This window comes from Ovis aries, chromosome 1, assembly GCF_016772045.2.
Source record: "Ovis aries strain OAR_USU_Benz2616 breed Rambouillet chromosome 1, ARS-UI_Ramb_v3.0, whole genome shotgun sequence".
NCBI classification, from domain to species: Eukaryota; Metazoa; Chordata; class Mammalia; order Artiodactyla; family Bovidae; genus Ovis; species Ovis aries.
Window position 1 is genome coordinate 61994116 of NC_056054.1, and position 12982 is coordinate 62007097.

At 42.8% G+C, this 12982-nt stretch overlaps 1 protein-coding gene across 7 annotated transcripts in view; it reads right to left on the minus strand.

Moving 5' to 3' along the window:
• The window catches only part of MCOLN2 (mucolipin TRP cation channel 2), a 67186-nt gene that overhangs the window by 31401 nt on the left and 22803 nt on the right, over positions 1 to 12982 (minus strand). For all 7 annotated transcript variants that reach the window (XM_042250465.2, XM_060411337.1, XM_042250438.2 and 4 more), the window contains 2 exons: positions 10844 to 11017; positions 7501 to 7654 (listed from right to left, as the gene is read on the minus strand). In XM_042250465.2, coding sequence (XP_042106399.1) covers positions 7501 to 7654; positions 10844 to 11017 — 328 coding nt within the window. The remainder of the gene's footprint in view (positions 1 to 7500; positions 7655 to 10843; positions 11018 to 12982) is intronic.

Genomic DNA, 12982 nt, shown 5'->3' on the forward strand with positions numbered 1-12982 from the left:
CATTTAAAAAAAAAAAAAAAGCAAAAAACTTCATTTTTCTCTAGATTATAGGAGACTAAAGATACACCTAAGTACAGTATGTGATGCTGGACCAGAAAGTTGGGTGTGGCTTCTGCAATAGAGAATATTAGGGCAACTGATGAAATGTGAATAGGCTTTGTAGATTATGCTGTTACATCCATGTTAACTCGTGTTTTTGAACACTGCACAGTTTGGGGAGAGGCGCACAAGTATTTTGGGCTTCCCTGGTGCTTCAGACAGTAGAGTCTGCCTGAAATACAGAAGACCCAGTTTCGATCTCTGGGTCAGAAAGATCTCCTGGAGAAGGAAATGGCTACTCACACCAGTATTCTTGCCTGGAAAATCCCATGGACAGAGGGAGCCTGGTGGGCTACAGTCCATGGGGTCGCAAAGAGTAGGACCCAACTGAGCAACTAACACTTTAACTTTTCTTTCTTTATACAAGTATTTAGAGGCAGAGACATCATGTCTGTCCCTTATTCACATGTTTCAGGAGAAATTTTTATATGTAGGAAGAATGATAAAGTAAATGTGGTAAAATTAACTTTTTTGGTTAAGTACCTTTGTTTAGCATTTGGGAAGGTTAGACGAAAGGTATACAAGGACATCTTTGTGCTAGCTGGCAAGCTTTCTGTTTAGTCCAATAGTTTTTCCAAAGAAAAATATTAAGATAGAGGAAAGGAACCTAGACTGTATTCAAATAAAAACAAATTAGGAGCTGTAAACTATATAAGGATGATTCCAAGACCTTCACATAAAAATTCGTCTCGTTGTTTTGTAGCCTAACACCTTGGCAGGAAACTGAGGAGGCCTGGAGACAATGAACACCGTTCATGGTCAATGCCTTTCAAGGTCATCCAGCCCTGATGCCAGAACTGGTGTGAAGCAGCCTGGCCAATTCTCATCCAGGCTGTTGCTGTACCTTGGCCCCGCCTCGAAAACAGGAAAGTCAGGGCCTCCTGCAATGCCAGACACTAGCTGCTGCTGCTGAGTCATTTCAGTTGTGTCCGACTCTGTGCGACCCCAGAGATGGCAGCCCACCAGGCTCTGTCGTCCCTGGGATTCTCCAGGCAAAAACACTGGAGTAGGTTGCCATTTCCTTCTCCAGTGCATGAAAGTGAAAAGTGAAAGTGAAGTCCCTCAGTTGTTTCCGACTCTTAGCAACCCCATGGTCTGCAGCCTACCAGGCTCCTCCGTCCATGGGATTTTCCAGGCAAGAGTACTGGAGTGGGGTGCCATTGCCTTCTCCAGACACTAGCTAGGTGCTCGAGAATCCGGGTAGGGCCCATGGGTTTTTCTCTGAGAATCTTCTGCCACAGTTCGACTCTTCATTTGCTTATCTATTCTCTCAACTAGAGGACAAGGTCTGTGAGAGCAAGGGCATAACTGTTGTGGCTGTTAAACACTGCTTAGCATATAGGACACTCAAACTATGGAGGATACACTTACATTTTACGAAAATCAGGTATTCTGGTCCAAAACTGAGGACATGGAGCTGAATGGACAATTCACCAGCCACAATATTTAAGGGCAGGTGTCATAGGGGGTGTCTCCCTGTGTTTGGCAAACGGACCATTAGGGTGGAGAAGAATTCAGTGTTGGTTTACCTGACTGGGCCTTGATTGATACAATGAGGGTAGATAATCAAAAGAAACTCACTTTTTATAGAAAAAGACTCATGATGATGAAAATAGCAAACACATATGGGGACTTACTCTCTGCCAGGCATTGTGCTTGGGGTTTTATATGTTCTCTTGTTTAATGCATCATCTTGTTTAGCTCCTGCAGCAACCTTGTGAGATGGACACTATTGATTTTACAGATGGACCAAGCAAGGCACAGAGAGGCCAAGAAACTTCCTCAAGGTCACACAGCAAGCTGGTGGCCAACCAGAATTTAAGTCCACATGTGCTCAGTTCCAGAGCCTGAGCTTTTCCCCAGTACACTGATGAGGCTGACCCCTGAGCTTCTATTTCAGAAACTCAGGAGACCCAGGCTTTCTACCTGATGTTCAGTAAATATCTGCTGAAAGCTTTCAGAGGCCAGGCACTGAAGACAGCAATGAACAAGACAGACAAGGTCCATATGGAACTTACACTGTAGCAGGGGAGATAAGCCAAGAATGAGAAATACACACAAGACGATTTCACAGTATGCACACTATTGCAAAGACAGAGCGAAGCGCTGGGGGATCAGAGGGTGGCGTGGCCCTCCCTGGGGAGAACTGCTGGGGAGGGGCTTCGAGGCACTGGGGCTGTTTGAACTGACACCTGAAGGAGGAAGGAGCCCCAGCTGAGCACAGATGCAAGGGGAGTGCTCCAGACAGAACAAACCTTGTGGTACATATATACAATGGAGTATTACTCAGCTATAAAAAAGAACTCATTTGAGTCAATCTGAACGAGGTGGATGAGCCTACAGCCTATTGTACAGAGTGAAGTAAGTCAGAAAGAGAAAGACAAATATTGTATATGAAGGCATGTGTATGGAATCTAGAAAGATGGTACTGATGAACCTCCACTGCAGGGCAGCAGTGGAGACGCAAACACAGAGAATGGACTTGTGGACGCAGTTGGGGGAAGGAGAGGCTGGGACGAACTGAGAGAGTAGCATGGAAACATGTACATTACCATATGTAAAATAGATAGCCAGTGGGAATTTGCTGGGTGATGCAGTGAGCTCAACCCAGTGCTCTGTGACAACCTAGAGAGGTGGGATAGGGTGGGAGACAGGAAGGAGGATCAGGATAGAGGGGACATATGTAAACCCACGGCTGATTCACGTTGATGTATGGAAGAGACCATCACAATACTGCAAAGCAATTATCCTGCAATTTAAGCACTAAGATCCAGGTCAGAAAACTCTAGACTTATTTGGGGTCTTCCCTGGTGGCTCAGACAATAAAGAGTCTGCCTGCAGTGCGGGAGACCCAGGTTCCATCCCTGGGTCGGGAAGATCCCCTGGAGAAGGAAATGACAACCCACTCCAGTACTCTTGCCTAGAAAATGCCATGGATGGAAGGGCCCAGCAGGCTATAGTCCATGGGGTCGTAAAGAGTCAGACATGACTGAGTGACACTAAGATCCAGGTCAGAAAGGTCCTGACTTGTTTAACAAGCAGCAAAGAGGTGGGAACAATGAACTAGGGGTGGGTATGAGGGCCTGAGAGGAGGCAGACGGTTGGCCAGTACTATAGGGACTTGAGGGTTTTATTCTAAACAGAACAGGAAGACACTTACAGATTTTGGGCCAGGGAATGATATGACTGCATTTCCCCAAGTTTTAAAAAAATATTCTGATTGCTGAGGGACAGGGCAGTGGGTGAAGATCCAAGCAAGAACGACAGAGGTTTGGAGTACAGAGGTGGCAATGGAAATAGAGAAATCAACACCTCCAGGTTTGGGGCTTGAGCAACTAGGAATATGGTGGCATGATATGAAAATACTGCTTTCATTTTCTGGGATGGGGAAGAGTAAGAAAGAAATGGGGTGGCAGGGGCAGAGTGGGAGAGGTTTGAAATGTTCTGTTTGAATGCAACAGGTTTGAAATCCTTAGTAGCTGAGTCATAGTGGGGTGAATGGAAGAGGAGTCTGGAGTTCAGGGAGGAGCTGAGCTCAGAGAGGAGGGGTGTGACTTCTGAAAGCTGAACCGGGTGGGCCCTGGTGCCGTGGGGGGCGCCTTTGACAATGGCCTTGCCTCTGTAACACCAGGCTGACAGGGAGCGCAGAGGGGCTGTGCCAGGAGGCTTGCAGATTATGGTGGCACCATGAGTGTGTTCTGCTCTGCCCTGTTTCTCCAGGGGTATCAGCAGCTGTGGCAGTGGGGCTCACCAATGGAAGACCCTGGTGACGGTTGGGAGGACCCAGGAGAGAAAGAAGTGAGAAAGGCAAGCGCCTGCCCAAGCAGCTTTTGTAAGGGAACATGCTGATGGGTAGGGCTTCCCTGTTAGCTCAGCTTGGTAAAGAATCTGCCTTCAATGCGGGAGACCTGGGATCAATCCCTAGGTCTGGAAGATCCCTTGGAGGAGGGCATGGCAACCCACTCCAGCATTCTTGCCTGGAGAATCCCCATGGACAGAGGAGCCTGGAGGTCCATAGTGTCGCAAAGAGTCAGACACGACTGGGAGACTAGACACAACAGAGCGTAGCATACTGATGGGCAGAGGTGTCCTAGCGTGTGCAGGGTGCACTGAAGGCTGATGGTGAGGGATGGTAGAAAATGTGTGAAGCTGGCAAGAGAGAGATCTGTGCAAAGTCAAAGGCCTTCAGCCGGGGAGTACGAAGCCAGTACTTCCCAAGTTTAATGTGTGTACATATCATTCACAGACCTTGTTAAGATGGAAATGTGGACTCAGCAGCTCTAAGGGGCCCTGAGATTCTGCCTGTCTCACAAGCTCCCACGTGAGCTCCATGTCACTGGGCCTGGAGAAGCAAAGACCGTTGGCCACTGAATCACGGCATCACCAAGTCTGACTGCGCCTCAGTTTCCTCACCTGTAAAGTGAAGTTCAAACTGAGGCTATTTAAGGCCCTTCTACCTCTAACATTCTTATCCTAAAGGAAGAGGAAAAAAATAACATTTAAATTAAACTGATCTGAGTAGATGACAATATTCTGAAAGGAGGAGTAATATGTTAAAAATCTGTGTGCCAGATATACTATCCTAGGTCTTTTTCTCCTGTATTTCATTCATTCTAAGACATTAATTTTTGTCATTTTCAATTGTTTCTAAAACTGATGAGTCTTTTTAAAAATTGATGACATCTTAGATTCAGAGAAACGTGGCAGTATATGTTAGTCAGTGTTACACTACCTGTAAAATTTGCCTTATAAAAGGCTACTTGATTACTCAGGTTCTTTCATTGTGATAATAGAGTTACACTTTAACTCTGCCATCTGTCTTACCTTATTATGCTATAGTCACACACTTGGTGGCAGCAAAACCTAAGAACTGAGGGGTTTTTTTAAGCATGGCAAAAGCCCTAAGTCAAAAAAAACATCAAATCTCAAACAGAACAAACTGGTATTGGAGTAGCAGCCTCATCATTCAAATGCTTCTCATTTACAGGGCAGAACACTCGAGCAGATGGAACAACAACCCTCCCAGAGACAAAGGGAGGGTGGAATGGATATGTTCTTAAAATGACAGGGGGCTAATGATGAAGTGGTCATATGTTTCATGCTAAGAACATGTGGAAAGGACAATTTAAGAAATTCAATGTGCAGTATAAAAAGTGAAGCACCGTATTAGAATGATACCCATCTAAATGTTGTAAAAAAAAAGTTATTTTAACAGGATTCACAACAATCTCCAGTGAAGCTGAATTATAAAGCGATATGTCTAGAGCAGACAGGGGTATATACCCTCAGCATGAATTAAGGGAAACCCTTAGTTTGAACTGTTCTATCAGCCATGCAACTAAACAGAAACCCACCAGGAAAGCGGTGCACAACAGATCTCTGCAGTGAGCACACTGAAGGATGCTCCTCTTAGTTGGAAAGATGCTGCAAAATTCATAAGTAAGTCATCTAGGACAGCTTCTGCTAATTCACCTACTTAAACTATAACACCACACCAATAAAGTCAAACTCAATCCCTATTTATACCATCTGCAGGCTTCCTCCAACGTGTCTAAGACCAGAAAATCTAAAACCCAGTATCAAGTATTTTTAAGAATATTTTTACACCTTTTGAATAGATACATCAAAAAGTTCTCTTTGACCAGTTATTTTTAATAAGTCAAAAGATACAATCGGCTGGCTTCAGCAGTCTCTTAAAGTCAAATTAATAATCAACTTCTCTCTATTTGGTTAAAAATGGTCCATATGATAGAAAGGAAGTGACCAAGAACACTTGGTCTGATAGTCTGGGAATAAATCCTGCTTTCTGCATTATGTCTCACCTAGCCACTGATACCCACTTGGCCACATTTCTTTAATCATTTTTCCAAGAAAAATCAATTGAGGAAAACAACATATGAATCACTGGAAAACAGTCATATGATCCAATTAAGTCTCACATTTTTAAAAGGACAGGTGGCTAATAGTTTATTGTAAGCAGAGGGTCACTGGACAAGCTTTCAGCTCCACCTGTCAGTACTCTCATCACAGTTACAGGAACTGCCCAAGGCGGGGAGCACAGCTGAGAGCTCAGGAAAAAGATTCAGGGTGAAACTGGATCAGCCCCTGCAGACTGACGACAAAACAGCTCTCAGGAGAGAAGATCCTGTGCGGCTGCTGCTGCTGAGTCGCTTCAGTCGTGTCCGACTCTGTGTGACCCCATAGACGGCAGCCCACCAGGCTCCTCTGTCCCTGGGATTCTCCAGGCAAGAACACTGGAGTGGGTTGCCATTGCCTTCTCCAAGAAGATCCTGTGAGGCAATCAGATAAGGCTGCTGGCCACAGAGCTATTGATGGGTCTCTGGAAGCAACCTGACTGTGCTGGCTTGGGGCTATTTGTTTTAGCGGCAAGAGGACGGGTCACATTTACTCATTAAAGATTCTAAACAGATAGCCTGCTGAAAAAAAGCACGAGAACCTTTGTTTTATACGGCTGTCCCTCTATTATATTACCAAGACACCTTAGAATCGAGTTACAGGAAATATGGGCAAATGAACAATGAAGCTCTCTTTTTAATAAAACCACTCCAAATTCACACTGCTACTAGGACCCTGATTCCTGACCTGTTAGCTAGTTGAGGAGCCATGACAGATTATCTCTAACCTAACAGATTAGGTTATCCTAGGACAGATTATCTCTGCAGCCCTAACCGTAGGAATGCCTGAGGCGTGGAAGCTGTGCACCAGAGGTTTGTTGAATGAATGACAAAATCTCCAGAACCTCAAGTCAAATACTTTGCATTTATATACCGTATGCTTTTAAATCCTTAACAGCATGTCACAAAACAATTCTACTTAATGAGATGTTAACTTTTGCCAAAAGGTCTCCAGAGAAAATGAGTTATTAATCACAATTCTCCTTTGAAAGAGCATTGATATATTTAACAAATGAGCCACTCCAGTATTCTTGCCTGGAAAATCCCATGGACAGAGGAGCCTGGAGGGCTACAGTCCATAGGATCTTAAAGAGTCAGACATGACGGAAGGACTGGGCATGCAAAAGCAAGCATACCAAGCATTTTAACCCACAATATGTCATTTAACAAATACAGACTCTTTTTTTTTTTTTTTTTTTCAAAAAGCCTAATCACCCCATCATGGAGAGAAAAACTTAAACAGGAAACACCTGTGCATTTACCCTAAACCCAACAATCTTGAGTTGCACCAAAGATATCCACAAATGTTCCTGGTCCAGTCACAGCACACCCACAGTTTTCTGACCCAAAGCCCTTGACAGGCAAATGTTGAAGCCTCAAATAGATTAGCTGAGTGGTTTCATTTGGGTTGCCTGTGCACGAGGGTGTATTTCACTCTTAACACAGAAGCTGATAAAGGCGCAGAATCAAATTACCATTGCGTTACCTATTTCAATGTCGCTGTCAATATTCAGTGTCTCATTAGAAGGAAACATGGTCCCTTTCTTGTAATGCTGCTTACAGACTTTTAAAGCAATCCTGTTGTCTTCACTTTCTCCATAACCAAGGGTTCCCAGAGACAAGTTCCTTAGCCGATGAAACTATTAAAAATAGTTAAATAAAAATACTTATGAGCCTAACAAGTTTCATCAGAAGTTACAGTACATGGAACATTCATTTAACTTTTTTTTGTTTGTCTCATATTCCTCAACAGAATTCCGCAAAAGTAAAATACCACAAGGTAATTTTCTTGGGTTGAGTAAAAACATACTGCCCCACAGTACCTGAAACTAAAGTAAACATCTGGACAGAGGCTCCCAACTACTCTGAGCCAAAGACAAGGTCCTGCCTATCTCTCTGACCTCCTAGCCCACTATGGGCCACTGGCTCCACCCACCACCTCCCAAGCCATGTAGGCCTCCAGGCAGTTCCTGGAACTCTCAAGGCACACTCCCGCCTGGGGCCTTTGATGTGGCCTTTGCCTAGAAGCCCAGGTTATCTATCTGCAAGGTTCACTTCAGACCTTATGCGAATATTATTGCCTCCAGGAGGCCAGTCCTTATCACCCAATGAAAATTATAAACATCTATCTCTAATATACAGGCATCAACAGGCAGTCCAGTCTCCTCCCCTGCTTTATTCCAGTTATCATTTTCGACATACCTCTGAGGACCCAAGCCATCCACACCCACAGCTTACATTAACACAGCTTTCCCATCTGCCTATCTGCACTAACAGGGTTTTACTGGCCCCCATCTCACCAAAGAACTGGTGCTTTTGAATTGTGGTCTTGGAGAAGACTCTTGAGAGTCCCTTGGTCAGCAAGGAGATCAAACCAGTCAACCCTGAATCAAGGAAATCAACTCTGAATATTCATTGGAAGGACTGATGCTGAAACTGAAGCTTCAGTACTTTGGCCACCTGATTTGAAGAGCCAACTCACTGGAAAAGACCCTGATGCTGAGAAAGAGGGCAGGAGGAGGAGGGGGTGACAAAGGATGAGATGGTGTCACCAACTCAATGGACAAGAATTTGAGCAAACTACAGGAGATAGGTGAAGGACAGGGAAGCCTGGTGTGCTGCAATCCATGGGGTTGCAAAGAGTCACGTACAACTTAGTGACTGAACAACATCTTTATTAACATGGATTTATTATTCCAGGAAACTATTGCCCAGGAACTTAAAAACAATAACTGTATTGTTTATTTCAGAAACATTGAAAAACCTCAAACAAATGACCAATTTGAAGATTCAGTCTAACAACTTCAAAGACTCTTTGTTCAGTTCAGTTCAGTTCAGTCGCTCAGTCGTGTCTGACTCTTTGCGACCCCATGAATCACAGCACGCCAGGCCTCCCTGTCCATCACCATCTCCTGGAGTTCACTCAGACTCATGTCCATCGAGTCAGTGATGCCATCCAGCCATCTCATTCTGGGTCGTCTCCTTCTCCTCCTGCCCCCAATCCCTCCCAGCATCAAAGTCTTTTCCAATGAGTCAACTCTTCGCATGAGTTGGCCAAAGTACTGGAGTTTCAGCTTTAGCATCATTCCTTACAAAGAAATCCCAGGGTTGATCTCCTTCAGAATGGACTGGTTGGATCTCCTTGTAGTCCAAGGGACTCTCAAGAGTCTTCTCCAACACCACAGTTCAAAAGCATCAATTCTTCGGCGGTCAGCCTTCTTCACAGTCCAACTCTCACATCCATACATGACTACTGGAAAAACCATAGCCTTGACTGAAAGTGAAGTCGCTCATTTGTGTCCGACTCTTTGCGACCCAATGGACAGTAGCCTACCAGGCTCCGCTGTTCATGGGATTTTCCAAGCAAGAATACTGGAGTGGGCTGCCATTTCTTTCTCCAGGGGATCTTCCCAAACCAGGGATCGAACCCGGGTCTCCTGCACTGCAGACAGACGCTTTACCGTCTGAGCCACCAGGGAAGCCCACTAGACGGACCTTAGTCGGCAAAGTAATGTCTCTGCTTTTGAATATGCTATCTAAGTTGGTCATAACTTTTCTTCCAAGGAGTAAGCATCTTTTAATTTCATGGCTGCAGTCACCATCTGCAGTGATTTTGGAGCCCCCAAAAATAAAGTCTGACACTGTTTCCACTGTTTCCCCCTCTATTTCCCATGAAGTAATGGGACCAGATGCCATGAATGTTGAGCTTTAAGCCAACTTTTTCACTTTACTCTTTCACTTTCATCAAGAGGCTTTTTAGTTCCTCTTCACTTTCTCCCATAAGGGTGGTGTCATCTGCATATCTGAGGTTATTGATATTTGAATACCTCCCCAAACCCTCACAGGGATTTGGGGATATAGGATTGCTATATCCACCAATCCTAAACTATTAATTATATGAGGACCTTTTTTCAATTCTTATCAAGCTCCCCTCTCACTGAAAGACCTGCCTTACACCAGACTTCAAAATCTATATTTGGAGTTTGCACTCTATACCCTACGGAAAATAGTCAAGGAGCACCCTGACTATTAGTGAAGTCAACAGAACACCTCTGTTACTACTGTTAGCAGCGAATTTAGTTTTGTTCTCAATATATTTTGTTTTGTTTGTTTGTTTTTGGTGGGGTGGTGTTTTCAAGGAATCAGCATCTAGTACTATTTCACTTCTTTTCATTTGCCTGGCTCTCTCCTCCAGAATTAAGTTCTATAAGGACAGGGGTTTTGTCTCTTTTATTCATGATGTAGCCCCAGTGTGTTGAATAGTACCTGGTACATAATAGGTACCAAAATATTTATGGATTGAGTAAATGGATGAATGAAAGAATAAGTATTTCTCTCCTTTAAATACTTTCTTCAGGCCTACCAATCTGGTTTCTCAATACTGTCTAGATATGACATATCCTACTCCATATTCTTAGGGTTCAGCTAGGCTTATTAATGATAAAATACCAAAATTGAGATTTAGAATCTTAGATTTGATCTCTCATTCATCACACCTTCTGAGACTATAAGCCTGTTTTTAGCTATTTGGCTATCTGATCTGGGATAAAGTAATTCCCAACAGAAGTGGGTGGGAAGGGATAAATACAAATATAAATCTTAAAACATAAAAATTTAAATCAGCAAAATCTATTGTATGGAAATGTAGCTACAGAAATAGCAATAAACACTTTTTGGCAGTTAAATCAGAATACGTTATATATCTTAATATGTTATATATACCAGAATATACGCATAATTTTTTTGCTAAGATAACAGGTCAAGGTCAAGGTCAAGCATCAATATATTCTTCAAGTTTAGATATTAATAATTCACAACAAAAGACTTGCCTGATTAATAGCAAAAAAGATGCTGTCATATGTGTCCTCTTGGGTATACACACTGCAACTGTAATCATCTTCATCTGAACCAGAATATCCTTTCAAAAACAGGTGCTTAAAAGCAGCAGTGTTTTCTTCTTTGAAAGCAACGACCAGCTGGTTACTTAAACCAAAACGAACAAGCTAGGAAAGAAAATAAAATAGAAATATATGTATTTTACCATTTTCCAAGGAAGGCAAATGCCTTCTTACTATCATTAACCCTCATCTATAAACATCAGCAAGAAACATCTCACTGCTTTGGTTTCTATTAATCATATCAATGTCAAAAGACAAGAATTCTTCCCCCTAGAAACAACCTCATCAAGCTATATTAGCAACTTGAAGTAGCATAAAATTAGAAGAGGTGACCACTCCCAACGACTAATACCCTTCAGTTCAGTTCAGTTGCTCAGTCGTGTCCGACTCTTTGCGACCCCATGAATCACAGCATGCCAGGCCTCCCTGTCCATCACCAACTCCCGGAGTTCACTCAAACTCATGTCCATCGAGTCAGTGATGCCATCCAGCCATCTCATCCTCTGTCGTCCCCTTCACCTCCTGCCCCCAACCCCTCCCAGCATCAGGGTCTTTTCAAATGAGTCAACTCTTCGCATGAGGTAGCCAAAGTATTGGAGTTTCAGCTTCAACATCAGTCCTTCCAATGAACACACAGGACTGATCTCCTTTAGAATGGCCTGGTTGGATCTCCTTGCAGTCCAAGGGACTCTCAAGAGTCTTCTCCAATACCACAGTTCAAAAGCATCAATTCTTCTGTGCTCAGCTTTCTTTATAGTCCAACTCTCACATCCATACATGACTACTGGAAAAACCATAGCCTTGACTAGAAGGACCTTAGTCGGCAAAGTAATGTCTCTGCTTTTTAATATGCTGTCTAGGTTGGTCATAACTTTTCTTCCAAGGAGTAAGCGTCTTTTAATTTCATGGCTGCAATCATCATCTGGAGTGATTTTGGAGCCCCCAAAAATAAAGTCTGACACTGTTTCCACTGTTTCCCCATCTATTTCCCATGAAGTGATGGGACCAGACTAATATACTTACTGGCCTTTATTGACAGAGAAGGAGAAGAGAAAGGAGAAATTCAAAGTTAAGCCTGAATCCATTTTTATTTTTATTTTTTTAATAGATATGCTATTTTTTCTTTTTAAAATTTTTATTGAATATAATTGATTTACAATGTTGTAATAGTTTCAGATGTATAGCAAAGTGATTTAATTATACCTCTATATAAATATACACATTATTTTTTATATTCTCTTCCATTATAGGTTATTGCAAGATATTGAGTATATTTTCCTATGACACACAGTAGGTCCTTGGTTATCTAAAATTTGAATCCATTTTTCTTATACTTGCATTTCAAATTAATGGTTCTCAAAATTGATATACATCTGACCCTTGAACAATATAGGGGTTAATCTAAGTATGATTTATAGTCCACCCTGAGGGCTCAAGGACTCAACCAACTGTGGATCATGGACTGTGTAGCAGTGTTGTATTTACTACTGAAATATATCTCTGTCTATGCAGAAGTGAATCTGTGTGGTTCAAGCCTGCTATGTTCAACCCTGCTATATTCAACCATACTTAGTAAACCACTAATTCTCATGTTTTACTGTTTGATAGTCAAATCTAAATGATCTGACATTTAGAAATTGCAAATATTTTTAAAAATCATATCTGTTTTGCATGCGACTTTTTAAAAACATTTTTGAAAAGTGGCCTATATAATACTTCCTCCAGCTAAGAGGAAATTATCATCAAAGAATTCAGTCCTCTAGCTCGGCAAGAACTCACATAAGATTTATACCTAAGAGTTCCTGCCTCCAAGATCTACAGCATCAAAGCACCACACAGAATAACAGGGCTCACTCCACCTCCGTGATGGCAAACCCACTCATTGTCACCAAGCACCCATCTTCCTGTGATAGAACTTCTACTTATTCCCCTTAAACTGTATCATAGCACAGGGTTAGATGTCAAAGGCTTTCTTCACCAGGAATGAGTGTGTTCTTTCTGCCTTAAAGTTTTCCTCTTAGAATCTAAAAAGGAGGGGAAATTAGCAGGCACTGACTGTTTACCCCCAAA